The sequence below is a fragment of the Denticeps clupeoides genome, chromosome 2 (assembly GCF_900700375.1).
Source record: "Denticeps clupeoides chromosome 2, fDenClu1.1, whole genome shotgun sequence".
Classification (NCBI taxonomy): Eukaryota; Metazoa; Chordata; class Actinopteri; order Clupeiformes; family Denticipitidae; genus Denticeps; species Denticeps clupeoides.
In genome coordinates, this window is record NC_041708.1 from 7107807 (window position 1) to 7134968 (window position 27162).

The following is a 27162-nucleotide window of genomic DNA, read 5'->3' on the forward strand; positions in this document are numbered from 1 at the left end:
GACTGTTTCCTGTGCAATGTTGTCCCCCCGTGTGGTTGATTGTTCCTCCCAGGAGGAGTATAGCGCTGAGCAGATTCAGTGGTATCCGGTTCCACTGCAGGACTTCCACTCCTGCCTGGAGCTCATCACAGGTCGTCCCCACGGCATCCTCCGCATCCTGGATGACCAGACCAGCCTTCCCCAGGTAGCCGTCACTCCCCATTACACTCCCCATTACCCATTTTAATGATCAGATTAAGAATTGTTTTCCATCTGTAATTGAACAAGAAATTAAAGTGACTTTCTCTAAAATATTAAAATTATGACATTCATCCGTACTTGACCTGAGTTTTATTCCCATGCTTCAGGCTACAGATCACACTTTTCTACAGAAATGTCATTATCACCATGGCAACAGTCCTTACTACGCCAAACCCAAAATTCCACTGCCGGTTTTCACAATATACCACTATGCCGGGCCTGTAACCTACCAGGTCTGTATGCACCTGTGCATTTCTGGTCTTTTAAAAGTACTTCATTATTAATGTTTTCAGATGCTGGTTTTTTATCTCAATTTCACCTTTCAGCACAGGGGTACAAGATTGTCTGAAGAGAGACAGATTTGATTTTTGTGACACTCATCTACGGAAATCATTAAATAGCTGGTTATATGCTAGTTAAAGAAATATAGTATAAAAAAAGGATAACATAAAATGACATTCCCTTACACCACCGATTGTGCAAGTTGTCCGTCTTAGGTCTGTAATTTTCATCATAGGTACACTTCAACTGTGAGAAACAAAACGTAATAAAATCCAGGAAATCACATTGTATGATTTTATTTGTAGAATTTATTTGTATAATGGTGCAGAGAATAAGTATTTGGTCAACAGCAAAAGTTCTCCTCAATACTTCTCACCATACATCTCCCCGTTCATCCTTTCCTTAATACGGTCTCCTGTCCCCTTAAACATAATGTTTCCACCCCCATGCTTCACATTGAGTATGGTGATCTTGGGAACTCAGAATTCCTCCCCCCTCCAAACACGAGGAGAAAAACAGTCAAAACTGGCACATCATCAAAAGCTTATAATATAGCTCATCACATAGCTATTACTTACTGTCTTAAATTGAGTTAAAAATGCCATGTGTCCAAGCTCTGAATGTAATTCATTTTGTAAATAAGGCTTATTTTTAATGAATAGGTCCATAATTTCCTGAATAAGAACCATGACCAGTTTCGCCCAGAAGTGCTGGAGCTGTTTGTTAGAAGTCGACAGCAGGTAACCCATTGGTCTTCACCTTCAATAAATACTTACATTTACTTGATGGTGTGAGTTCTAGTCAGGTTTAAGTCTGGTGAAATCTGACCTTTTATTCCATGGTGTTGAGATGGTGTCCAGCCTCTTCCGGAAGGTTCAGGACCGCTGCCTGCAGCAGAAGGAGCTGGGCTGGCGCGGTAAGGGCTTCAGGCACCAGGTGTCGACCGCGGCCTCGCACTTCCAGCAGTCTCTGAACGAGCTTGTCACACGGTTAGAGAGGTGAGGCAGAGTTCACCTAAGCACCTAAATCCCTATTCCATGCAAAATTATGACATTAATAATAACATAAAATAATATGTGATAATAACATAATATGTGAATAATAATAATAACATAAAATTGTGTTAATAATTATATATTATCGTATATATATTTTGTAGAAGCCGGTGTGTCTAAATGCCCGAAAGCTTTGTAAAACTCGTAATAAGAGCAATACAATCAAAAAAATTCTGTAGTATATAGAAAAACACACAGAATGATTCTGTCTACAGACAGAACCATTTGTAATGGAATAAAAATTAAACTTTAATTAAATTTTTTTTTTTAATTATCTGTAATACAGTACATGTGACTTCTAAACCACATGTACAGTATTTATCAGATGTCAATATGTCATCTTATAAATCAAAAAATATATATGTCACATTTAATTTGAATTTTTTTTACAGGTGTAAAACCACATTTGTTCGATGTTTTAAACCAAACTATTTGAAGGTGAGCCAATTTAATTTAGGCCAGTGTCTAAAGGTTTTGACAATTCTCTCAATATCATGAATTAATATAATATTTATATTTACTGTGTCTCAGCTGCCAGGATTATTTGACATAGACTACATGTCAACACAGCTACGGCATGCTGGGATACTGGAGACCATTCACATCAGGAAGGAAGGCTTTCCGATACGAATGACCTTCAAGTACTTCATGGAGAGGTCTGAGCACATCAATCGCTTTTCAGCTCAATTAACGAGGCAAATCTACACTGTCATGTAATCTAATAATGACAGATTTCTGCAATTTTTTAAATAAATGAGTGTACAAATGTCACAGAAATAAACATCTCTGTCAGGTATGGAGTCTTGATGGCGCAGAGGCCGGCCCACATCCCAGATAAAGAGCAGGTTGTTGCCCTTTTAAGCAGCATCGGCGCAGAGGAGGGCCAGTACCAATTAGGAATCACCAAGGTAACATCAGACACATGAATACTTCACTGCACAAATGTGCATATGTGTGTGTGCATGCGTTACCGGATATTACCTGACCAACCTGAACATTTATGTAGGTGTTCATGAAGGAGTTTTTGTACCAGCTGGTGGAGGACAAATGGAGCAGCACACAGACGTGGGCCGCCATCACCATACAGAGGAACATCCGCGGCTTCATCTGTAGACGCAACTTCCGCTTCTTCAAGCAGAAGGCCATCGTCATCCAGTCCCACATCCGAGGGCACCAGGCCAGGTAACATGCGGCTAACTTGCAGACTCCACATGACTGTAAGGAACCACGTGGGAGAATTTAACATCCCCATTAAATAATCAATAAATTTGAGATATTTAGGCGTCATATGTTTACATGTTTAGCTTTACAAAACACTGAAACCCATGTCTGAAACGTTTGTTGTTTCTATAATGTCTATAATTATTCAAATTCTTATGAAACTAAATGCATTTCATATTAATTCCAATCAGAGTCTCAACAATTATAGGAAGGATACATTCCTTCCCTGGTTTGTGTATTCCCTCTTGTGGTGACAGGAAGTACTTCAAAAGACTGAAGCAGTCCTTCACTCAGTTCTGGGCCGTCATGATGATCACCAGGGACACCATCAAGAGACGACAGTGGAGGGTACGAGTCCGACAACTGAACACACAATGAATTCACACATGCTTACATTACAATTAATCACAACTAACATTTGAATCTATGAAATTTGTTTTTTCATATATTAGTTCCAGCAATTAACCCTTTAATTTTGACAGATAGATAGCATTTTTATATATATATATATATATAATATATATAACATTATATATATAACATTTTTACCAAAATGAACTTCCTGGTGTAATGTGTGTGTTGCGGCCTCATTCTTCACACACCATTGTATGTGATGGTATGTAGCCAGGACATTTGTTCTTTTTTTTTTTCAATCGTACACACAGAACCACAAAAACAAACAGCTCCTTTCCCACCCCATGCCAACATGGAGTTCATTCAGAACAGCTTTTACCCCTCAGGGTTTTGTATTCAGCCTATCGCCTGGCAACCACTGTGGTTTTATAGCCAGACTAAAGATAAAGGTGGAAAATATTCTTTTTACAATCCACCACTTGTTACTCAATGCATTCTTACAGCGTTGCTGTCGACGAGTAAAACTACATCACTAACATATAGTATCTGCTCACTCAGATTTACAACAGGTACACGCCTCTTTAAAAATAGAACCAATGAATCAGTTTATTGCAGTTTTACTGTATTTTTGTACAACAGAACATACTAAAAGACTTAAACATTCAATTCAGAATTACTGAATGCACACATACAAAACTACTTATATATATGTGGCAACATCTAACGTAGACCGACTATTTCAATCTATACCATTTTACATTTACATTTATGACTCTTATCCAGAGTGACTTACAGTCCCCCTGGAGACACTCAGGTTAAAGTGTCTTGCTCAGGACACAATGGTAGTTTTCGGGTTTGAACCTGTGACTTTGTTATCCTCTGGTTCATAGGCAGGAGCGTCATCCACTGGGCCACCACCCTATCAAATAATTCTCTGAGCAATACAGTGTGATTTCCTTTTTCCTCCACCTTGTATGCTTAACAATAATTTGACTGAAGAAATAAAAATTGTATACAGTATTATGTTTACCCTATGTATTACCATATAGAAACTACAGTATGTTAAAATATATTATCTTATATATACTTGAAATTAACTGTAACAAATATCTAGTGATCATAGTGGGAAACATAATCGAGACTACATAACTATTTAAATGAACCTAACAGTTCAAACCCCACATGTTCAAACCCCAATGTTTCCCTGAACAAGACACTTTAACCCTGCGCTTGGGGACTGTCCCAGTCCCAGACTGTGTATCATACATTATTAGTATATATTATATAAGAGTACAAAAATCTAAGACATATGAACATATGTTAAATTATTTTCATTTCAAGTGTAAAGGTTAATGCACTGTTTATCCCCTTTGCCACATAGCTTTACACATATAATTTTACAAAACATTTAATGCAAATGAAATCTGTAGGTAAGTGGCCAGTGTACAAATGAGTCAGTTGGCCTTCAGGTGTGTGTGTGTGTGTGTGTGTGTGTGTGTGAGCCTCACCTTTCGTTATTACCTGTTCTTTCACACTCCCTCGCCCCCACCCCTCTCTCTCTCGCTCTCTCTCTCTCTCTCTCTGTGTCACTGTCTTGGACTTTAACCTCACACCTTGAATCAGGCTCAACATCATCATCTCTCTTTTCTTTGCAACACATATGGATTCATGCTGGACTGTCACAGCGTCTACAGCAGGTAAGTCCCCGAGTACTCCAGGCCTCACTGCTTTCATATACCATAGGTACCGTGTAATAATACTCTGTTCTTTATCTGAATATTCAACTGCAAATATGACGTCTGAAAGGCTGAATGATGATTTTAGCCATCATTTTCATTCTGTTCGCTGTGAAATTAATTTGTGGATTGGCAGATGAAGTGCTCGGCTGAATTGTGTGAATAATATGGATTAAAGTCCCAATTTAAAACAATTTAAAACATTTGTTTGATTAAATTAAATAGAATTCTAAGAGTGGCTGTAGATAACGTTATGCTTTGTCATCATTAATTTCATAAGGCTCAATTTTTGTTTTAGTAAACACTTGTATTATTCAGTAGGATCAGGTTTACGATAAAAAAGAAACGTTTGATGAAGCTGTATTTACTGCTGCAACTTATTGCATGCAAGTGGCCAGTTTAGATACGTTTCTGGTTTGAGCTCTCCTTTTCCCAGTACAGTTTTATGGAGCGTGTACTTTGCCCCAGGCTGTCATCACTGACAAGCAAATGGACTGAATCATGCAATAAATAATGCAATCAAAGCAAATTATAGTAAAAAAAAAATTTTTTGGTGGCAATACTTTTTGGATTTTGATTGATACTTTTTGTTAATAACAATTTTGATTCAGCAGCATCTTGCTAGGGTCATTTGTCACACACACATTATCATTATATGTCACCTCATGCTCACATTAACAGCACACCCATCAAATAGCAGGGGGGAAAATGTCACATATTGCAGTGGTCAAGTCAGATGACAAGATCTGGGATTGGTTTGTGGATTCTCTGGTCACGTGACCACACAGTGCAGGGCGGGGCCATGTGATGCCAGGTGTTCCTCAGGTATAAATTCCGTGCCAGGACTAAGAATAGGACTGTTTACCATACGTTCCTGGAGAGGTAGCCGATCAGGTAGGAGAATTTTCCCAGGCTTTCCCAGCACTTTATTTTTGAGTCTTTTGTGGTATTATGGGTTGGGTCCAAATTTATGAGCATTGTTCACTACATTCTTCTGTTCTATTTTGTCTGGATGCTTTTAAAGAGAATTTCAATGACAATATTCCAGTCATAGCTGCCTTATTGTTAATCTTGAATGCAGTATAAGGTTTATTATCCTTTGAATTTCCTTGTTTGATTTACCGCAATTTATAGCAAGGAGAATATATTTAATGTAAAATGTGATCTAAAATTTGTCAAAATAACTATTCAAAATATATGAAAAGTAATTTTTTGTTTGTTTTTTTGTTTTTGTTTTGATTGTGGCATAAACTGAAGTATCAGTCAAAAAAACTACATTTATACAGTCAGAACTTGGTTGGTTGAGGAAGTAATTTCTTAAATTATTTTATATTTATATTAAAATATTGAAATATGGATTTGTGTGTGTGTTCCAGCACGAACAACGTGAGAAATCCAGGTCAAAGAGCATTAAGCACAAAACACAGCAGGAATCTACAGGCGGGATGGTAAGCGGTGTTCTGTTCTCACATGACCTCGGTTCAGGCACAAGATTTCACACAGACCCCGTTAATAAGAATCTCGTTTTCTAACGTGCATAATTCTCGCCGTCAGGATGTGGGCCTGCTGGAGATCCCGGCGGAGCTGTCTGCCCGGCTGCGCAGCTCGGTCGGTGAGTGGGAGCCTCCAAGAAACACACGTCCTCGAGACGAGCCGTGTGGACATGTTGCACTTGGGAAAATACTGAAGTCAAATCGAAATTAGACATTTGTGTTTCTCCCGGCTTCTGTCAGGCCGGACGCAGGGTACAAGGGTGACAGAGGTGGCGCCGCCGCAGGTCAAGGCAGAGCACAGACTCGCACTCCCTGCTGATATCAACAGTTTCCCCTTTTCACAATACGCCAACACCACGTTAAAGGTATGAAACCTAAAGAATGACTGAGAGAAGGATAAGAACAAATGCTTAAGTCAAGTTTCCAGTATCTTTATTTGACTTTTTATATGCCAACCTTTCACTTTCACTTCATAACTTTTTTAACAAAAACACCTGTAATCATTACTGCAGTTTCAATTGGTGCTCTATTATTAGGTTATTTTTCAAAGTCCATTGTTACACATCATTCAGACATCATGACCAATTTCAGACATACAGTACAGGCCAAAAGTTTGGACACACCTTCTCATTCAACGTGTTTTCTTTATTTTCATGACCATTTACGTTGGTAGATTCTCACTGATGGCATCAAAACTATGAATGAACACATATTTTATATTCTAGTTTCTTCAAAATAGCCGCAATTTGCTCTGATTACTGCTTTGCACACTCTTGGCATTCTCTCGATGAGCTTCAAGAGGTCGTCATATGAAATGGTTTTCCAACAGTCTTGAAGGAGTTCCCAGAGGTATTTAGCACTTGTTGGCCCCTTTGCCTTCACTCTGCAGTCCAGCTCACCCCAAACCATCTCGATTGGGTTCAAGTCCGGTCACTGTGGAGGTCAGGTCATTCATTCATAGTTTTGATGCCTTCAGTGAGAATCTACCAACGTAAATGATCATGAAAATAAAGAAAACACAGTGAATGAGAAGGTGTGTCCAATTTTTTGGCCTGTACTGTATAACACAATACCATTCATTTACCCATCTTTGCATATTAAGTATGACAAGACGATAGATAGTAAAACAAAAAAGAAAACAGGCCGCAGGCGGCAACATTTGTTCATGCTGCGTGCCGTCATCAATTGGATTAACATGAGATCCAGTTAGTTTTCAGAGCTCGAACTTCTAAAGGTCTACTAGAGATGAATGTACTTTTTTGTCTCTGATGCATGTTTAGGATGGTTGGGGGCAGGACCAGTCACGTTCTCTGCAGAGGCCTCTCACCCCACTGGACTCTGAAGATGCACGTGCAGCTCTGGACATTTACAAGCTGGTCTGTGTCTTACCTGATTCCCTCATCCTTTTTGCTTGGACGGTCTTGAAGTAAACTGTCGAGTAAACACATGCAAATTCAAAGAAATCTTTACTGATGTGATTCATCAGGCTCCTCCTATTTTAAACTGTTGATAAAAACAGAGTATATTGCCATGTTCAGCCAGTTTGAAAAAGTATTTTGTCCATCGTAAAATATTCAGAAAACCTCTTGGTTCAACTTAATCATCAGATTTTGCGGTTTGCTGGTGACCCAAAGCCTGTGGGCTGGCAGGAGCAACTTCTGGGGAACTACATCATGGAGAAGGGTCAGACGCGGGTCCTCCTGAGAGATGAGATCCTCTCCCAGTTGGTCTTCCTCACGTGGGGCCGGACAGGGGAGGACGCAGCGCTCAGGGCCTGGCTGCTCTTGGCCAGTTGCCTCAGCCTATTCACCCCGTCCCCAGCGCTGGAGAAACCACTGCTGAAGTAGGGTCAGGTCCTCATGGTCTCAGAATGACTTATTGCCAAATATCAAGACTAATTTTAATTGAATGCTGCACAGTTTTGTCTCAATAAAAACACTGAAAAAATTAATAGAAAAAAATTGTCTTTGATGTCACAAATCTCACTAAAGATGGAAAGGTTTGAGAACCAATAATGGAAGTCTCTAAATGAGAACTTTATTGTTTGTGAAATTGCCCTTTATTAACTTAACATGTGACCTTTAATAATAAATGATTGAAGAACACACACACACACTTTTAGTCACATGGTCTGTTAATTGACCTTCCACACAAGTAAAACATTAATCAATCTTAGAATAAAGTGGGGAAGTTAATTAACGGCAAGGAAATATTTAGATACTACCGCAGAGCAGAACCAAAATAGTGATATAACACACACACTCATGCACAAAGCCCAGGGGTAACAGCTGATTTAAGTTGCAGTGTATGATGAATGAAGCGCTGCCTCCCTGTCCAGGTATGTGTCGGACCAGGGCCCGGGTGAGTACCGCTCGCTCTGTCAGCACAAGCTCCTCACCGCCCTCCAGCAGCCCTCCCCCGCCTGTCGACAGCACCCTCCCACCCAGCTGGAATGGACCGCCAACCAGCGCAGAGGCAAGATGGTGGTGGACGTCAACACCTTCAATGGTAACATGCAAGGATGCAACAATTGGACCTTAGCACTGTAAATTAAATAGACTATAGTGTATATTAAATATATACTTACCATCACATCAATATATACAGTACAGGCCAAAAGTTTGGACACACCTTCTCATTCAGTGTGTTTTCTTTATTTTCATGACCATTTACGTTGGTAGATTCTCACTGAAGGCATCAAAACTATGAATGAACACATGTGAAGTTACGTACTTAACAAAAAAAGGTGAAATAACTGAAAACATGTTTTATATTCTAGTTTCTTTGCTCTGATTACTGCTTTGCACACTCTTGGCATTCTCTCGATGAGCTTCAAGAGGTCGTCACCTGAAATGGTTTTCCAACAGTCTTGAAGGAGTTCCCAGAGGTGTTCAGCACTTGTTGGTCCCTTTGCCTTCACTCTGCGGTCCAGCTCACCCCAAACCATCTCGATTGGGTTCTGGTCCGGTGACTGTGGAGGCCAGGTCTCCACTTTTTGTTAAGTACATAACTCCACATGTGTTCATTCATAGTTTTGATGCCTTCAATGAGAATCTACCAATGTAAATGGTCATGAAAATAAAGAAAACACATTGAATGAGGAGGTGTGTCCAAACTTTTGGCCTGTACTGTATACGCATAGCCAGTAAATAAGTTGAAGTTCTGACTCCACAAGAAGAAAATACAAATGGTGAGGGGTGCAATTTATATGCCCAGTGAAGATAAAAATATGGACAGGACAGGAGTTATGATCTTATATTAAGGTAGAAAGAAATGAACGAATGTAGGATTGATTGATGTTGTGGTGGATTAGGAATGGACCTTAACCTTTCCCACCCTCTTCCTATAGAAGAAACGTTGACAGCTGAAGTAGAGTCGTGGACCACAGGAGAGCAGCTGGCCACCTGGCTACTCCAGTTCAGGTAGACTTCATTGGATGTTCCCATTAAGGAACCCAAATTCAGGTTCTGGTTCTGAAAAAGGTGTTAATGCAGGCTATTTCGTCCATTTTCTCCCCATAGTGTAACTGTGCCTTGTTTGCCGAACCTCATTTTTGAGAGTTTTAAAGAAACATCCATGACTGTTGTTATCAGGGGTGTGCCAGAGATTGCCAGGGGCTGGTCTGTGTCCCTCTTGTCTGGAGACGGCTGGACGGACCTCACCGGCTGTGACTACGTGATGGACCTGCTCGCTGGGGTGGAGGCAGACTATCTCTTGAGCCAAAACCCTCCTCATCCTAACTACCTTTTCAAGGATGATGGGTAGGGTCCAAAACATCCAACACGATCCAGCTGTGGTGGCTTCAAATCACAACCAAACGCAAGCTGAGCTAATATAAATGTCTTTTTGAACATCTGTTTGTTTGTTTTTCTGCCGTTTCTCAGAATGATCACAACAGACCTGGATGATGAGATTCCTCCTGCTCCTGCCATGCAAGCACCGGGTCTGCCCACGAGGCGACAAGGTACCTGGGAGATAGCATTTACACAATATCGTATTATGGATGGAATTTATAACAAATAGGCACATTTTTGCCTATTCGTGGGTGATTTTGTGGAAGCTATAGATTTAACATGCTGTTATCTTCTAAAAGGCTCCAGGAATCAGCACATAGATGCATTTGTAGATGATCTGTTTGACCCCGTCCTGGACAACGGTGTGTCGGTCAGTATTCACGTCAGCTGCCAGCAGTGTTATAGTCACCGCCTTTTAGTACATCAGTGAACTCGAAGCGTTACAGTGATATGTCGCCTGTTGCAGGATGTGGAGAGAATGGCCGCGCTGAACCGCAGAATGAGAGGTGCAGGGGGCATCGGCCCCATGCAGCCCGGAATGTTCCCTGGAGCAGGTAAACAACAAATCCATCCAAAACAACGTGGCTTGCAACTGTAGTGGCAAAATAAAGCCAACAAATCTCAATTGCTTTAAGAATACAAATTTTGGGATTCTAGACTTCTGCAAAAGTGTATTTAGAGGGATGAGAACCCATTATAGCACATTTAATGTACAGTTCTAGTTCAAAGTGTTTTACAAATAAGAAAAAATCTTACTTTGAAGAAGTTCATCAATAAATGTGTATAAAAGTGCATATTTAAATGTATTTTAATTTCATTTCAAAGGTATCATCAAAGTAGTGAGGAATAAAATTATATAAACAAAGTATAAATAATGAATTGGCTATTTAGGTGGCAGAGATAGTAGAAAATAATATTTATTTTGTCTTATTTAAACTTGCATCAGATCTTATCTGTGTGTCGCTGTTATTCAGGTGTTCCAAATGTTCCCATGTCAATGCCAGGGTATTCAATGGGTGAGTGGGATTAAATATGTATGTAAATATTTGTATTAATTCATTGATATAATTTAATTTACACTCAAACTATATCTCTGTAGATTCATTGTGAATGAGATTAGAATACAATGTTATAATTATAATCTATAATAATCTATATAATCTATGTTCTTACTAAATAGAATATTGCTGATGTTCTATGAGGAACCATTAAGAGTTTGTTTTTTATTAGAATTCATATATGCAGGTCACTGTTGCCACTCTCTTTGTGTTTCTCAGGAATGCCCATGACTCCAGCTATGCCATCCTATGCTGCCAGTCCAAACATGATGCCAAACATGATGCAAGCTGCCGCCCCTATGCCTATGATGCCAACCATGCCATGTAAGTTGCTTTTACTAGGTTCAGGTTCAAGAGTTTGATTTCAAATATCAATATGTACCTGTTTTACAATCTCCTGATCTGCCAATGATCTTTTCCTGATTGGTAGCCATGATGATGCCCACTGCTATGCCTCAGATGACCTCTGACCCCCAGCAGATGGCAGCAACACAGCAAGCACTGATCAATCAGCAAGCATTGCTGATGGTGAGGAATCTATCGGACTCTTGCCCTCCCATTTGGATCCTTTTGTTCGAACCCTGGCTGACACTGATATCTACAAATGCTCTACAAATTTTGCCGCATGTGTTCAGGCCCAGCAGATGACGCTGCAGGCGATGACTCTGTCACAGCAGCAGACGCAGCAACAGCAGCAGCAGCAGCTGCAGCAACGGAGACGATCAGAAAGACAGCAGAGCCCTGAGCGCTCAGTGCCTGTCAGCCGACCCAAATCCAGCACTCCTCCCAACATCGCGCCTCAGACACTGCCTCAACCTAAACCTCAGCCTAAACCTCAACCCGAACCTCCAGCACCACACAGCCTTCCGGAGGTAGCTGCTATGGATTGATTGGTTTGACAGTTGGGCAAATTGGAAAGACGAGTGGCCAAAATACAAATGCCATTTATACTTAATATCCAGCAAATGTTTCAGGGGGTCACACAGACCTGTACTTAGAACATTCATTAAATTGTGTGAACTGTGTGTGTCTTTATGCATGACAGCCACACAAGAGTGAGAATGTTTCCAGCCCAGACCATGAACCTGACTCCTTCAGAGAGAAGAGAGACTTCTTCCAGAAGATTGGTGAGCGGAGATCCCTCGGACGCTTGTGCACTCTTGAGTGGTTTTAAAAGCTTTCATGTCTGTTGCGTCCTTGTGTTTTGTCAGTGTGTCAGCCAAAGCAGCCAAGCACTCCACGTTATGCGAAACCAGTGAGCTTCATCCCACCAACATCGCCCAAACCTAGAACTCCGTCACCTGAGAGAAAAGAAGGTGATCTGCAGCTTTATTTTCTCTTTTCTCTTTTCTAGTCCCTCTTCTTAATCTTCTAAACTGATACCCTCCCAACATTCCGCATCCATGTTTTACTGCTTTGTTGAGAATGATACCCACATTCATACCCATGTTCATTAATAACCGACTTGATTGCAGAGTATGGATATGGAGTAGTATCCGGCCACAAAAGTTACTTTGTCTGTGAAAGACATTTTGTCAACACAGAGAGTCATTTTGTCAACAGAATGCATGTGGCCAATGGCAAAAAGTCATTTTATTAGCAGAAAGCATTTTGTCAAGGACAGAAAGTGATTTTGTGCACTCAATACATTTCTAGCAATGACCAAAGTGTGCATTGGGAGTTTTTCATGCATTGCATAAACAAAACCACCTTTCGACCATTTTTTTTTAGAAGATGTTGTTCACATAACGCACTTTTTGTTGTTGATTTAAATGCATTTCGTGGAAATGTGAAGGGGTTCATCTTTCTGTGGACAAAAACCATGAAAATTGTAAGCTGATTTGTTTTTTCATGCACAGAAATAAGAACTTGACACAGAAATAAAAACTTGTACCCTATAGGCTTCAGGCTGTAATTGGACACAGTTGTCCTGTATGGTAGATGTTTCTAATAATGTGTTCTAGTGGTTTCATTAAGATGACTGGTGAATGTATGAACTGCAACATTTTGGTCAACTTTGTTTTGCAAGCTTGTTCCAAAAGAAACACAGTTCTGGAGCCCTCTTCTCTTATAGAACCAGCTAAACCAGTGGAACCAGTAAAACCAGTGAAACCAACCCCAGATCCTCCAAAAGAGCCTCGTCCAGCCTCCCCAAAGCGGGAGCCCAGCAGCAACATCCGCGAGATCATCAAGCAATACCAGAGCCGAACTCTACCTGAACCACAGGCCTTTGAACCAATCAGGTGGGTTCATGAAAGCACCAGTAAGTGAAAGCACTTACCATTTCACACTGTGACAATAAAACAAGGTATCAGTATTAGTTGGATCAAAACAAACTAGGTTCGATATGCAATGTCAGTAAACACACACAAAGCCATGGACAACCAATCTTAAAACAGTGTCTTGCCCAGGAACACAATGGTAGTAAGTGGGGATTGAAATCTGGTTCATAGATGATTGTGTTACCAACTATGCTGCTGCTACCCATAACATATCATGGTTTATCTTGCATATCAGAGTTCCTGCTAAGTCCTTTGTTAAAAAGAATGACCCCAAAGAGGAGGCACTTGCCATTCTCCGAGTCAAGGTACCAGCTCCACCCCAAAAAGTAAGTATATGCATATGAGATAAATGTGTATTAATTAGATTTTTAATGGGTATCATAAATGCATTTGTTGGTGTTGCCATAGAAACAGTGGGAGTCTCCGCCAGCCAATCCACCACCACCCCCCAAATCCTCAGGGCCTCGGTCCATCTCCAACAACATGAAGCAGAAACAGCGCTCACTGGCCGACTTGTTTGGCTCCCAGCACTCCTTGGCCCCTCCACCCCAACCTGCCAGCATTCCCGACCCACCCCCTGTATCAGCACCAACTTTCTGTGAGTCAACTGGATTTTTAAGACTGACCATTTGGAGCTGGATTTTTTAAGTCTTGTAGCCAGTTTGGTCTGGATCTTTGGTCTGTGGCAGGAAACATGTGCCATTAAAAAAAAGTGAAACACTGAGTAATTCCTAAATAAAAGTACAATTTTAGTACTTTTATTTAGCTTATAATGCTGTGAACAAGTGGTATTACGAGCAAAAAATAAATAAGGTCAGGAGAAGACAGACCTTGCAGTCAGTGTTGCCAGATTGGATGATTCTGAATTTGAAGTGAAAGAGATTGTGTTTGTCATTGTGATACATTGCACAGCCCTCTGTGACACAATGAAATGTGTCCTCTGTATTTAACCCATCACCCTTAATGAGCAGTGGGCAGCCATGAAAGGCGCCCATGAAAGCAGTATGTGGGGATGATGCCTTGATCAAGGGGACCTCAGTGGCACCTTGGCGGTTCAGGATTTGAATCCCTTTGGTTACGAGTCCACCTCCTTAGTCGCTAGGCCACAACTGACCAGTGTGTGATGTTTAACAAACAATTTCTTGTTCAGAACAGATACTGAGGAAAACAATGCTTATGTAAAGCAGGTTTGTCTGTGTGTTTTGTGTGATGATTGGATGATCTGAAGCTGAAATCAAATATCTGGCAACACTGTTTGTGCTACACTTGCCCATTTGACATATTGACAAGAATATCATTAAAGTTCATATTTTGGCTGACAGAAATAATAACATAGGAACAGAAAGGGTAGTTTGTTATTTCTGAAAAACCTGAAGACCCTCTGGTGTTGGATAAAAATAATGTGAATGTGAACAAAATGAATCATCTGCCACTAAAAAGCCAGTTGGAAAGTGGGTAGTGAATCCTAGCTGACCTCTGCCCTCAGATCAGCCCCGCAGGTTGCAGAACGAAAACAACACTCGCTCTGACCTGCACCGCTTCTCTGCCAGCGTCTATTTCACCTACACCAACATGTCGGCCAAGATCTACTTGAGGAAGGAGGTGAGCAAAACATTTACCAGGGTAATGGCAATATTATAGGATATGATAATATACCTTCTGCATGCCAATTTATTTTTTATTGATTTTTTGTTGAAATTTTTATTTAATTACTTTTTACTGTGTTATATAGTCAACATTATAGTGTACCGTATAAGCATTGTATATTTTTCATTTATTTGTCTATCTTCGAATTGATGTTTTCAATTAAAAGATTACAGATAGAACTTCTGTAAGCAGATTGATTGATTGATTGATTGATTGATTGATTGATTGATTGATTGATGAAACTCTTTACTGCTGTTGCAACAAACCATGTCAAAAGTACAAGTACTACTTAACTTGGCCATTGACCTGACCATACATACACACAAAACAGTACGTGGGGGGGTTGACAGTTCATGAAGAAAAATATATACTCCAATGGGGAGCTCAACAGCATCAGCACATGGACGCTACACAACATTTAAAGTAAAAGTCAATAGCCACACGGGGAGGGGAAAGAGGGCGGTGGATGTAATCCCATGTAAACAAGGATCAGTCCTGGTGCGCACCCAGACCCACCAGTTCACACCGGGGGGTACGAGACGTGGGGTGGGGGCTGAGTGCATATCGGTGCGTGTGTGTAAATGTGTGTGATTAAGTGTCCTTGGGTTGGAGAAGGAAGAGAGTCAGTGAGAGAGTCAAGCTGCTCCGGCCCTGACGGGAGATGTGGATTCCACAGCACGTGCTGATTAGGGGAGCCGAATGCAGATGGGAAGAGTTGTTTGGGTTTTTTTCTGTTTTTTTCTTAAACGTTCGCAGCTGTTCAATAGTCTCTAGTCTGCTCCGTCCAAATTTCTGTGCAAAGCCGCTAGCTTCTCTACGATGTTGTCCAGTTTCCGATCAATAAGCCCAGTGATGGTATCCAATTTGCGATCAATCTGTGCGCTCACGGCTCTGGCCATACCATCAATCAGTACGGAAAGCCTGGTGGGGTTTTTGACGGCTGTCGCCATTGCCTTCAACTTCCGATACACCAGGGCGATGCCTAATCCAATCAGCAAAAGTCCTGTGATCACGGTTCCGAATATGTAGATGTCTTCAATGTCCTCCAGGGAAAGAGCAGACAGGCACACGATCCTCCAACTCATGTACCTGGCAGCAAACGTCCCAGCAGGACACTCAGGATCTCCCGCTCCTGGATTACTCCTCGAGAAGATTGTGTCACTAGCATTGAGAGACCAGCTGAGCTTCCATGAGCCCCTCAAAGACAGTAGACAGGACAGGAGAAGCGAGCAGGGAAGATAAGGTAGGGAGAGCAAGAGCGAGAGCGACGCGTTCGCCTCCGTTGAGAGTCAGAGCAGTAAAGATTAGATTAAATAAAGTTGATTAGCAATTATTTGTGCAAGCATTTGTTGTTGAAATGTGTCTTCATGTTGTCTGCTCAGGTCTTCTATCCCAGAGAGAAGTTCAACCACCCATACATTCTGAACCTTTTGTGTGAGCAGGTACGTAACTGACTGCTAACTGGTGCCATGTTTGTTATTGTCATCAGACGACTTATTGCATGGTTAATAACTAAGTTAATAACTGACCATGAGATTGTGTGGTTAAGATCAGCCATTAGAATAAGAATTGTACACAAAGGATTTCTGAGAATTTATGATTTTATGGTTTCAATGCTATTTGTAAGCAGAGGCGCATGAAAATTTGTCTGTAATGATATTCACATCTATAGTAGTATTTGCTTTATTAAATGCACAAAAACAAGTCCAGCAAAAATAGAAGTAAGTGTTACAAACTTGCTTAAAGGAGAAGACATCAATGGCTCCACAGATCAGAGTGCAACCTGTCCGAGCTCAGTGTGAGGTTCATGCTGGTTTTTCATGAGTCCCTTAGCTGACACATACAGCTGTACATGAGATTCGGAAATTCAGGGTAACTAGTTGGCACTAGCGAAAAACTACAACAGAGTCTGAGTCCTAGTGAAACAGAAATGTTGCAAGTCGCTCTGGATAAAGGTGTCTGCCAAATGCCATAAATAAAAATGGAAATGGAAAATTGATTAAAACAAATGCTAACTGTCCATAACCCTGATCTAAGATCATGAGGGACACATTTTCTGATGCCTGTGTAAGGATCACACGCGAGGAACGGCGCAAGATGAAGGACTTGCTCGGTGAGGGAACTATATCAAAATGACCCTTTAACCTCATAACCCGGCACCTCACAGGCCAGCCGTCAGATGACTTGTTTGTTTTCTGCACTGAATTTTGCAGCCAGCTTCCATGTGGGCACCAGCATCAGCTCCATACAGGACAACAGCATGAAGAAGAGGGTAGTCATGGCTGCTAGAGACAACTGGGAGAACTACTTTATGCGCCTTTTTCCGGTTAAGGTGATACACTCCCTCCCTGAATACAAAATGTAGATTTTTTTTTTCTGTAAGTAAAAGCTTCTTTTGATTTGTAGTCATCCCGTGTCTGCAGTACCTTCCCAAGCATCCTGTATCTCCTGTGCAGAAGTCTTATATACGCGTTCTTCGTGTTTTGTGTTTGTGTGTGTGTGTTCAGAGTGGCAGTCTAGGGGACACACAGGTTCTGGGCGTGTCCCATCGAGGCATCAAACTGCTACGCATTGCACAGGCCTCTGGCATCAACCCCAAACACCTCAAACAGCTCTGCAGCTACAGGTGGGAGTCCTAATTTCTGTGTGTGTGTTGCGTTTAGTATTTAAACTTACATAGGATGTCTGAACATAAATGCGCATGCATAGTAATAGAAATAGCTGCTGATATTCTGTTTGTGTGAAGTTTTGCTGAGGTACTGTCAGTGGAGCAGAAAGGGGCGGGCTCGGTGGTCTTCACCCTCAAGAACGAGACCCTGGAGTTACGCTCCTCTCACGCCCCCCAGATCACGGCGATGGTCCAGCTCTTCCTTCGGGAGCTTGTCCAGGTACTGCTGCACATGACGTGCAGGATATTGAAGAAAAAAACACACACATAAGTCAATTATAATAGTCAAAAGTTTTAATGCGCAGCCCACGAAACAGCACAGAAATGGTACTGGGCTTTATTCTTATATATTTCTCATATTTAGTGATATCTTATGTCATCAACTTATGTCATTCAAGCAAAGTAATGAGATCTGACACCTGGACCGTAAATGTAGTGGCAAATCAATGTGTTTGTGTGCTTAAATTTAACACTTCCTGACCCATGCTGCTTGTGTAGCCAAATCGTATCTGTGTGCTCAGTCTTAATGTATGTATATATTAAATATTTAAAAAATTTTATTCACACTTGCTTTAAAAGGCTTACATTTACTCTTAAGATACGTGCAAGCCAATTGCAAGGATAGAAAATAAAAGTAATTTTGTGTTCTCACTCTTGTCTCAACTGTGTTTGCTCATATGTTCTAATGTATAAGTAAAGTGGTGCTCAAAAAAAAAATATATAAGCCTGCATTCAGTATTTATTCCAACAAACAAATATCTTATCTATATATTACTGTGTGTATTTGTGTGTGTGTGTGTGTGCATATATATATATATATATATTTATGTATGTATGTGTATGTGTGTGTGTGTGTGTGTACATTCAGTATTTATACAAACACACAAATATCTTATCCATACATTTGTGCTCCTGCACGCAAAAATGAATTCTGACCCCACATGTGGACTCATTGGAGCAGTGGTGGCCTAAAGGAAGTGGCCCCATAATCAGAATGTTGCTGGTTCGAATCCCGATACGCCAAGGTGCCACTGAGATGCCACTGAGCAAAGCACCGTCCACACACACTGCTCCCCGGGCACCTGTCATGGCTGCCCACTGCTCACTAAGGGTGATGGGTTAAAAGCAGAGAAGCAATTTCTTTCGGGATTAATAAAGTCTTAAAAAAAGGGCGGTTACTTATAAATTCTTTTTAATTGCAACTGCTCATTGATTGTTTTGAACTTGTTCAGTTGTTATTTTCTTTTAACAGTATCCACGGTGCAGAAGGTAACAAACCCATACAATACGCTGCACAGGCTGCAACCATAATGGCCATTGCTGCAAAAGCACAAGCATATGTGTTCATACGCTCAATAACGACTCTATGCATGCTTATCTGTGACGTGATTCATAGTGCTGCTTGAGCTACAGTGCGCCACGCCCCACATTTCCATTCAAATTTAAACCCAAAAAAACTCCAGTCACAACCCCTCTCACCACCCCTTAGGGCTCCGAATACGTGGTGGCGCTGAAGAGCTACGCCACAGACGACAAGAGCCTGCTGAGTTTCCGTAAGGGAGATGTCATCAAGCTGCTCAACATGGATGGGATCAAAGAAGGTCAGAGTCTGAGTTTTTTCCTCTCAGATATAATAGATAACTAGATAAAGGTTTAAAAAATTGGAGTTACACCCTCTTTGGAATCTTTTAGCATGCACTTTATTGATGGAATATTTTCTTGTCATTGTCCTTGATTTAGACACTTAAGCTATTTAAGTAAGTGAATGTACAGCATCTTGGACAGAATTTTTGGTAAAACTGCAAACTAAATTTCAAATGACATTGACATGAAACTGAACATCTTTGAGCTATAATAACCCAGTCTGAAATGTAAAAAAGCAACGTTGGTTCATGATGTTTATGTGTATGTTTAATGCATTTGGGTGCATTTTAGGTTCCTCATTGACTGAATGACCTGCTGTCTCTTTCAGGCTGGCTTTTTGGCTCCGTTGGTGGCAGGTCTGGTTTATTCCCATCTGACGCCACCCAGCCTTCAGCACCGCCCGACTACCACTTCACTCATATTAACCGTGACAATAGCAGGAAGAGCATGAGGTCCCTCAGACCCCCACCTCTTCTGATCCATGCTCCGGTCCAGAGGTCCCCAGTTCTCAGTGGGATCCCACCTGTCCAGAGGCAAGTTCCACCACCCGCTGTGCCCAATGGAAGCCCAGCGGGGATGAACAATGTTCAGATGCTACAATTTGGAAAATTTGAGGCCCCAGCAAAAGCAGCATCAAAACAGGGGTCCGTTCATGGGTCTGACTCAGACGTCCAGCAGTACCTGATGATCGACTTTGCCAGGAAGTACTTTAGAGATGGAGGTGCAAGGTAAGAACCACAGTGCTGTTTCTCCAATTCATGAATAATAAATAAATGTCCAGATAATTATATTAAACATTGCGTGTAGTGTTAAAGTATTAATATTCCTTCTTTTTTCTTTCTCTCCATGCTATTTATCGCAGTTTGAATGGCAGAGTGACATCTGGAGACAGCCGAAGGTTTGCCGAGATGGTGCAGCACACCACGGTACTTTGCACAGCATTATGCGTATATGCTGTGTGTGTGTTTTTTCATTGTAATTGGTCAGTTATAGTTCAAGAACACTAGGTTAATTCACTGGATTTCAGTGGAACCAAATTTATTTTATATCAATGACTATCCAGAGGCAAGCCAAAGTTTTATCCACTTTTGTCAAGTGTTCGACATAATAAACCATATTTGATTATTCACCTGAGCTGCAGTCTGATTCTTTTTGGTCCTCAGCAACCCATCCGTGAGTCCCTTATCCTGTACAGCGACAGTGAGCTGAATGAGCTGTCTGTATCGTGCTTCATGAGTGAGTCCACTGACACAGACACACACACATTGGCAAAAATGACTAAAAACATGTATTAAATGCATTTTTTCTTTGAAGATATAATGCAGTTTATGGGTGATCAACCCTTAAAGAAGCACCAGTCAGAAGGAGACTGCGCCAGTTTTATTCTGCAGGTGAGACCGGTTACCTATGAGCGATAATATGTTGATAATATGTTATTTCGCAATGAATGTTTTTGTATATGATATTGTGGGTTTTGCTGCTAACTTCTCGGCGCGTCTGCGTTGCAGCTCGGAAAGGAAAAGGAATTCCTGAGAGATGAGATCTACGTTCAGGTCATCAAACAAATAACCCAAAACCCACAGCAGTAAGTGCTTTTGTTCCAGACTCCATGCCACTGTAATGCCCAGTGGACAACTATCACTCGGCTGGTTTTACAAAGATGGAATGTTATTTGGAATTGGACAGAGGCGTCAAACATATGACTGTTCTGTTTTTTCTTTTGCTCGACTGCCCAGAAAGGGCTGCATGCTCGGCTGGCGTCTGCTGGCTCTGTTGACCGGATTCTTCTCGTGCTCCAACACCCTCAGACCCTACGTCATCCACTATCTGCAGGACTGCATTCAGGACCCTCAGCATGCATTCCAAGGTCCAATACTCTCTAAAAAAGCTCTTTTTAGAGATTAATTAAAGTTTAAAGCAAAAATAGCTCAAAAGTTATGATTAAAAATAAAGATGTGTCCGATTTTGTCATTTGTTATTCACCAAATAATGCCTTCAACTTGTCGTAAAGCATCTTCATACTAGAACATGGACATTAAAATGCTTCATAGCATAGCAACATGAATCTGTTTTCCAAGCTGGAAGTTTGACAGTAACCCAGAATGTGTGTGTGCAGAGGTGTCATACATCTGTGAGAAGAACCTGAGGTGTTCCCTCACCTTCGGCGGCCGCAGACACATCCCCTCTCATGCAGAGATGGAAGCCATACTGGTGGGTTTGATGCGATGCTCTTCCGTGAACTTTGGATGGAATTAGCTCATTTTGAGGGTAAAATCATTTTGAGTAATTTTAAGTATGATTTAATGGCCATAAATTCTTTGGATGTGACCTGTACTGAACACAGTAATTGACAACCACCATGCAGGCAACCATTGTCCCTGCATTTATTGCAAATGTCCTGAAGGATCATGATGTCACACAAGAGTGCAGAACACATGTGTTGTCATATTTTATCACAAATTGAGAAACTGTAGATAAACTTTTGGTATCACGTGGAAACCCTTTCTGAACTTACTGTAAATCAGCCACATTTATGCCAGCTATCTTGAAGATCTTCTTTCAAATTGTAGAATTCAAGTGTGCAGTTGTTTTTATGCAGGCTGGGAAGGGTTCCAGGCTTCTGCCCATCGTGTTGCCAGGAGGGGAGGAGTTTTCCTGCAAGATTCGCAGCTTCAGTGTGAGTGTGCATGGCAGACAGCAGATGTCCGACGTGTGTTTTTTTTTCCCCCACGTAGTTCAGAATAACAGGATTCTTCTCAATGTGTGTTCAGCTCGCCGTAGAGCTGGTGACAGACCTGTGTGCAGAGATGGGAATTGTCGACCCTGCTGAAACCAAGGAGTTTTCCATCAAAGCCACAAGAGCCCAAAGTAAAGAAGTGTATTAAGTGTATTACAGATTATTGTGCAGGAGCATGCTGGCTTATTGGAACAGACTATTGTCTCACATTTCACTAAAAAAAAAAAAACACCTTAAAGTGCACTTTCTACACATATGTATGAAATTGAGATTTTTTTAATGCAATCAAATATAATGACTTTGTGTATGTGTTTCAACTGCAGTTGTACGACCCATCCATCCTTACGAGTACATATTTGACTTCCTGCTGGACGACGGCTCCATCGTCCTCACCGTCCAAAGAGTGGTGTGGAATTATCCGCTGCACTTCGACAACAAACTGTACATCGAGGTCCACTTTCATCAGGTGCTGCAGTCACAGCAGTCAAAAGTCAATATTGAGTTCTAGAAAAAAACGTGTGATATCTGCTCACCACTGATATTTGGTCAAATTCTTTTCATGTATTTATTTACCTTATAATTTTTTTTTCATGAACACCACCATGCAGGATTTATCTGTATTTGAGCAAATGCAGACATTGTTGAATTTGTGAAACCAGGCTATCTAAAATAAATGTTTGATAGAGACGCCCCCGTCTCTCTGACTCAGGTTCTGGCTGACTACCTGGATGGGAAGCTCATCCTGCCAGGAAAGACTTCCAGCGTTGTCCAGGAGATGGCAGAGCTGGCTGCGCTTCAGCACCTCGCTCAGGGCCACACCCATAAGCTGTCAATGTGAGACACTCCTTCCTCCTCTATATGGCCCAGTGTAGATGCAGAATGCACATGAACTTCAGGTCAAAAGAGTCACTAAGTAACGCATGGGAGGTTATGTAGTAACCAAAAAACGTATAACATTTACACTCAGGGGTGGTCAGAGCCCATTTGGTGCCCTGGGCGAACACCCCCTCTTTTACACCCTATTTAACTGTTGTAAATTAAATTAAAAAATTTAATTTAACCAAATAAACATATATGTTTATCTATAGATATATCTTCCATCAGTGTTAATTTTGCACTCCAATATCAAAGCCCATCGTCCAACCAGAGGATCACCCCGATGTAAATTAATATACGCTTATAGTGCACATATTCGGTTTGTATTTTAATTTCTGTGATTTCGCAGAACCCAGGAAAAGTTAATTGTGACATAATGAGCTTGGATTGACAATATTATGGATGAAATGTGTTTTATTTGGAAGCAGCACGCCCCCTCCCCTTTAGACAGGTGTGCAGCCCAGCAGCAGCGGCAGTAAGCAGTTACACGGGGCACACGTCCCACATACATGGGTGTGATATATAATTTAGAGTACACAAAGATGCTGAAGTTAGCTCATTATTCACAGCTCCTTATTCGAATTGTCTGTTCCACCTTAAATACTGCAGACTGCAATAATGTTTATTTTTACATTGAAATGTCCATATTCCTCATAAATCTATATGCGCATGAAAAATGTTTTGGACCATTAACAAGTGAGTTTTCAGTAGCCCAGAGCTTATAAACTGTATTTTTTTTTTTCGGAAAAGAATGCCCTTCATCAATCCAATGCAGAGTTCCCATGTGAAATTTTCAGTGAAAACAGTGCTGGGCCAGACAGGTAACACTTGATACCATTTCTAATAGTTCAGGGTGTTGAGTGGGCACAGAGATCGTCACCATATACAGATTTAGAACGTTCTTTATTTCTGAAACAGATTTCCTGGTTACAAGCCTTGCTGAACTAAACCCCCTACAGGCACAATACGAGTACTAAAGCCTACTGAGCAGCATTTAAGGTCGATTAAGGAGCTACTTCAACGTCGTGTTTTACTTGAGCTGGTTATCAGATGCCACTCCAGTCACTCAGACATTCTCCTGCCGCTCCCCAAAGCAGCAGGGCCACCTCCGAAAATGAGGGTGCCCTAACTTCCTGCAAACGGGGAATAGAAAAACGATCGGTGGCCATGTAATCATGATGACACTCAGGGTTAAGGGTTGAGCTTGTTTTCTTCTGGTACATAGGAGAGTGTCTTATCCACTACCACCCCTTTCCGGGTCATAGGGTGAAAAAAGAATTGTAATATCCTCCAGTAACACTCTAGGTTGACTCTTTTTCATTTTCCAAATATATAATCCTGTAAAGGGTTAAGGGCTGTGGTGTGGATATGTGTAGGTCTGAGCTGAAAGAGTACCTGCCCAGCATGGATGGGGGCAGTGCCCACCATCAACAGCTGCTCTCTGCTTGCCACAGCCAACTGTCGTCCTTGGGCTCCCTGACCGCCGTTGATGCCAAGGCCCGCTTCCTAAGTGAGTGGCGCTTTCGCTGCACATCTGCTGTCCAATTTTATTCGTATTGTATCGCGAAAGATATCATTTAATACAGTGTTGCAATATCGACTGTGCCGTCAGTAGATTGTGTTTTGTGACCCATCGTTTAGTTTGTCTAACTTCATGCATGTATTCAGTACATTTTTCATTTGGCAGATTCTGTTATCATACAGGCGCTGTCAGAATGATTTACAGTATATACATTGTATTTCCATTTATTCAACAGAATACCTGAGTTCCCTGCCTCTTTTCGGCTCCAGTATCTTCCTGGCCCAGAAGGTCATTCATAGCAGCTGTCCCTCTCCCTGTATGGTTGCTGTGAGGGTGGAGTGCATCACATTCCATCATCCCAAAACTCAGGTAATGCTCTGTGGTTCATGACCATGGTTAGTGTTTGTTAGATGACTTTTTTTTACATACAAAACCATCACCCTGTGTAACCTTGTACATCATGCAAATACTAAAATAGGGCCCCCTAGCCTCCTTCTCTGACATCAAAGCTGCTTTGGGACCAGTTGTGAGAATGTGAGGCAGGTGGTGTAATGAATAGGATATTTGTTCAATTGGGGTAAAAAGAAATTGGCTCAAACTAATAAGTTGATAAAAGAAGGGTTGAAAATGTCATTCACCATGAGATTGCTTCAGATGTTTGTCTTTCCCCTTGATCATATTGCCTGAATGATCTGTTCAGGAGCCAGTGATGACGATCCCCCTGATAGACATTCAGTCTCTCCGCTCGTCCCAGCAGAAAAAGGACAAGACGCCCACAGTGGACATTACCTACACAAGAGGCTCCCAAACAAAAAACGTTTCTGTTCACCTTAAGCAGGTATGAAGAGTGGTTCTCCACACAATGGGGAATATACATTTAACCTCCTGTTACCCAAGCTTTTGTGTGGAGTGTATTTTTTATTTTCCTCAGCTGTTTGGGATTAGTGGGACTTCATAAACTGTATTTTGTAGTTTTCTCAAAACAGTATGTCCTTATATAAGGACAATGAGACTTTACAGTTTACAGTAAAACACAATAAAATCATAGTTGTGTAACAATACTCTGACCACTAGAGGGCAAAGCATACCTGACCCTGAATGAGGACAATGGGTTTAAACCCTAACCCAGAATTAAATATTATGGAAAAGGGAAGCCATAATGTAATATTCCCATTTGAGGATAATTTTAAATTTTTTATTTGCATACTCATACCTGAGCATGAGTATGCAAATATTGCTATTGCATTTAGGTCATGCCTATTCCTTTGTGAGTCTTGCTGTCTTGCATTTTGCTCCTAAACAAACGTGTGCTTCTTTGTGTGATGTGTCCCAGGCAAAGGAGCTGTGCCACATCATTGCCGTAATTATGGAGGAGCACGTGCGTCCGCCAGTAAACAGCTCAGTGTCCAGACACCCATGAACAGCCAACGGAGGCACTTCTGCAGATGGATGATGACACTGACATACACAGTTTAACAGTGCAATGTGTATGCTGTGTGTGCGATGTTTGAGACAATTTTCTGCAATGAATTAAGGAAATGCACAGGTCCCACGCTGTCAACAGACTCCTGATAATCTGCTCAGACCATGATGGATTTGTCAGCCGTGAACAGATGCTACAGTAGCTGCTAATTGTCTCTTTATGTGACAGAGCAGGCTAGTTTGTTGCCATGCACATTTAAGTAAATGTCCTTGTAAAAGTTGTAGTTTTTTGAAAATTATTAATTATTACAGATCAGATGTGTTTGAAATCTGCATATTTAACGGTTACTGAAGCTGCAAAATTGTTATGTGAACAAGATATAGGATTCAAAATGTGTGAAATGTGTATTGAGGATACTGTCGATAAAAAAAATATTTTTTATGAATAAATTAAAAACAATAATATTGGATTTTGTTAAAAAGTGTGATGAACAGTACAGTGACAGCAAGCAGTATACTATGATCAATTATGCATTATATAAAACATTGTCTTAATGTTGTATTAAATGTAATGAGTGACAATTTCCAGTGTTGATTACTGATTTTTTTGTGTGAAAGTCTAGTGTGAAATTTTAAATCTCAAAAAAATAAGTAGTTTATAAAAATGAACAGTCACAGCATTATAGCAAATTCAATTACAGCATTATAAAACACCTTGTGGCATTCACAAACACCATATATTGCTTTGTGTGTGTGTGTGTGTGTGTGTGTATGTGTGTATATATATACAGTACAGGCCAAATTTTTGGACACAAAAATTTATTTTCATGACAATTTACATTGGTAGATTCTCACTGAAGCTATCAAAACTATAAATGAACACATGCTACGTACTTAACAAAAAGTGGAGACTTTTTTTGCAGAAGCAAAAAATATATATCTTTACTTGAAACTGTAATTAATTTATGAATTAATTTATTGAAATAAATGCGTTCGTTTTTTAGCCGTAGCAAATTCTGCTTGTTTTGCCTTGAGGCGTTCCATAAGAACCGTAGAAATAAGTTACAAGAATAGGCTTCCTTGTTTAGTCCTCGCCATCTTGGACTGACCAGGTTGCGCGTTCCCTGCCCA

At 40.9% G+C, this 27162-nt stretch overlaps 1 protein-coding gene across 3 annotated transcripts; it reads left to right on the forward strand.

The window, feature by feature from the left end:
* The first annotated feature begins 57 nt into the window (after positions 1-57).
* On the forward strand, positions 58-26279 carry myo15b (myosin XVB). Of its 3 annotated transcripts, XM_028967802.1 has the most exons (52): positions 58-184; positions 348-473; positions 1185-1262; positions 1372-1520; positions 1970-2015; positions 2109-2233; positions 2371-2485; positions 2584-2759; positions 3056-3146; positions 4838-4849; positions 6265-6336; positions 6443-6500; positions 6622-6746; positions 7662-7757; positions 7989-8224; positions 8720-8889; positions 9731-9803; positions 9975-10142; positions 10266-10345; positions 10475-10545; positions 10642-10729; positions 11150-11191; positions 11453-11557; positions 11664-11761; positions 11869-12105; positions 12279-12360; positions 12445-12549; positions 13308-13476; positions 13751-13841; positions 13924-14113; positions 15002-15117; positions 16545-16604; positions 17200-17275; positions 17376-17494; positions 17670-17788; positions 17909-18050; positions 19320-19431; positions 19803-20202; positions 20337-20400; positions 20638-20710; positions 20789-20865; positions 20983-21059; positions 21211-21341; positions 21591-21685; positions 22074-22151; positions 22246-22342; positions 22535-22677; positions 22921-23045; positions 24464-24597; positions 24845-24978; positions 25310-25447; positions 25943-26279. In XM_028967802.1, the coding sequence occupies exons 4-52, from the start codon at positions 1372-1374 to the stop codon at positions 26027-26029; spliced, it is 5667 nt and encodes a 1888-aa protein (XP_028823635.1). In that variant the 5' UTR covers positions 58-184; positions 348-473; positions 1185-1262; the 3' UTR covers positions 26030-26279. The 3 variants fall into 3 exon arrangements, with proteins under 3 accessions (XP_028823635.1, XP_028823638.1, XP_028823636.1); XM_028967805.1 differs by lacking the exons at positions 58-184; positions 348-473; positions 1185-1262; ... (3 more) ...; positions 2371-2485; positions 2584-2759 and having other exon boundaries at positions 3126-3146; positions 4776-4849; XM_028967803.1 differs by lacking the exons at positions 58-184; positions 348-473; positions 1185-1262; ... (5 more) ...; positions 3056-3146; positions 4838-4849 and adding an exon at positions 5760-5782.
* The last annotated feature ends 883 nt before the right edge of the window (positions 26280-27162 follow it).

Excerpts from the sequence above, each read along its gene's own strand:
- myo15b (XM_028967802.1), top strand. The coding sequence starts at position 1,372 with ATGGTGTCCAGCCTCTTCCGGAAGGTTCAGGACCGCTGCCTGCAGCAG. Across the intron at positions 20,203-20,336 it reads TTTAGAGATGGAGGTGCAAG|TTTGAATGGCAGAGTGACAT; the intron begins GTAAGAACCACA and ends TATTTATCGCAG. Across the intron at positions 22,678-22,920 it reads TCGAGGTCCACTTTCATCAG|GTTCTGGCTGACTACCTGGA; the intron begins GTGCTGCAGTCA and ends TCTCTGACTCAG.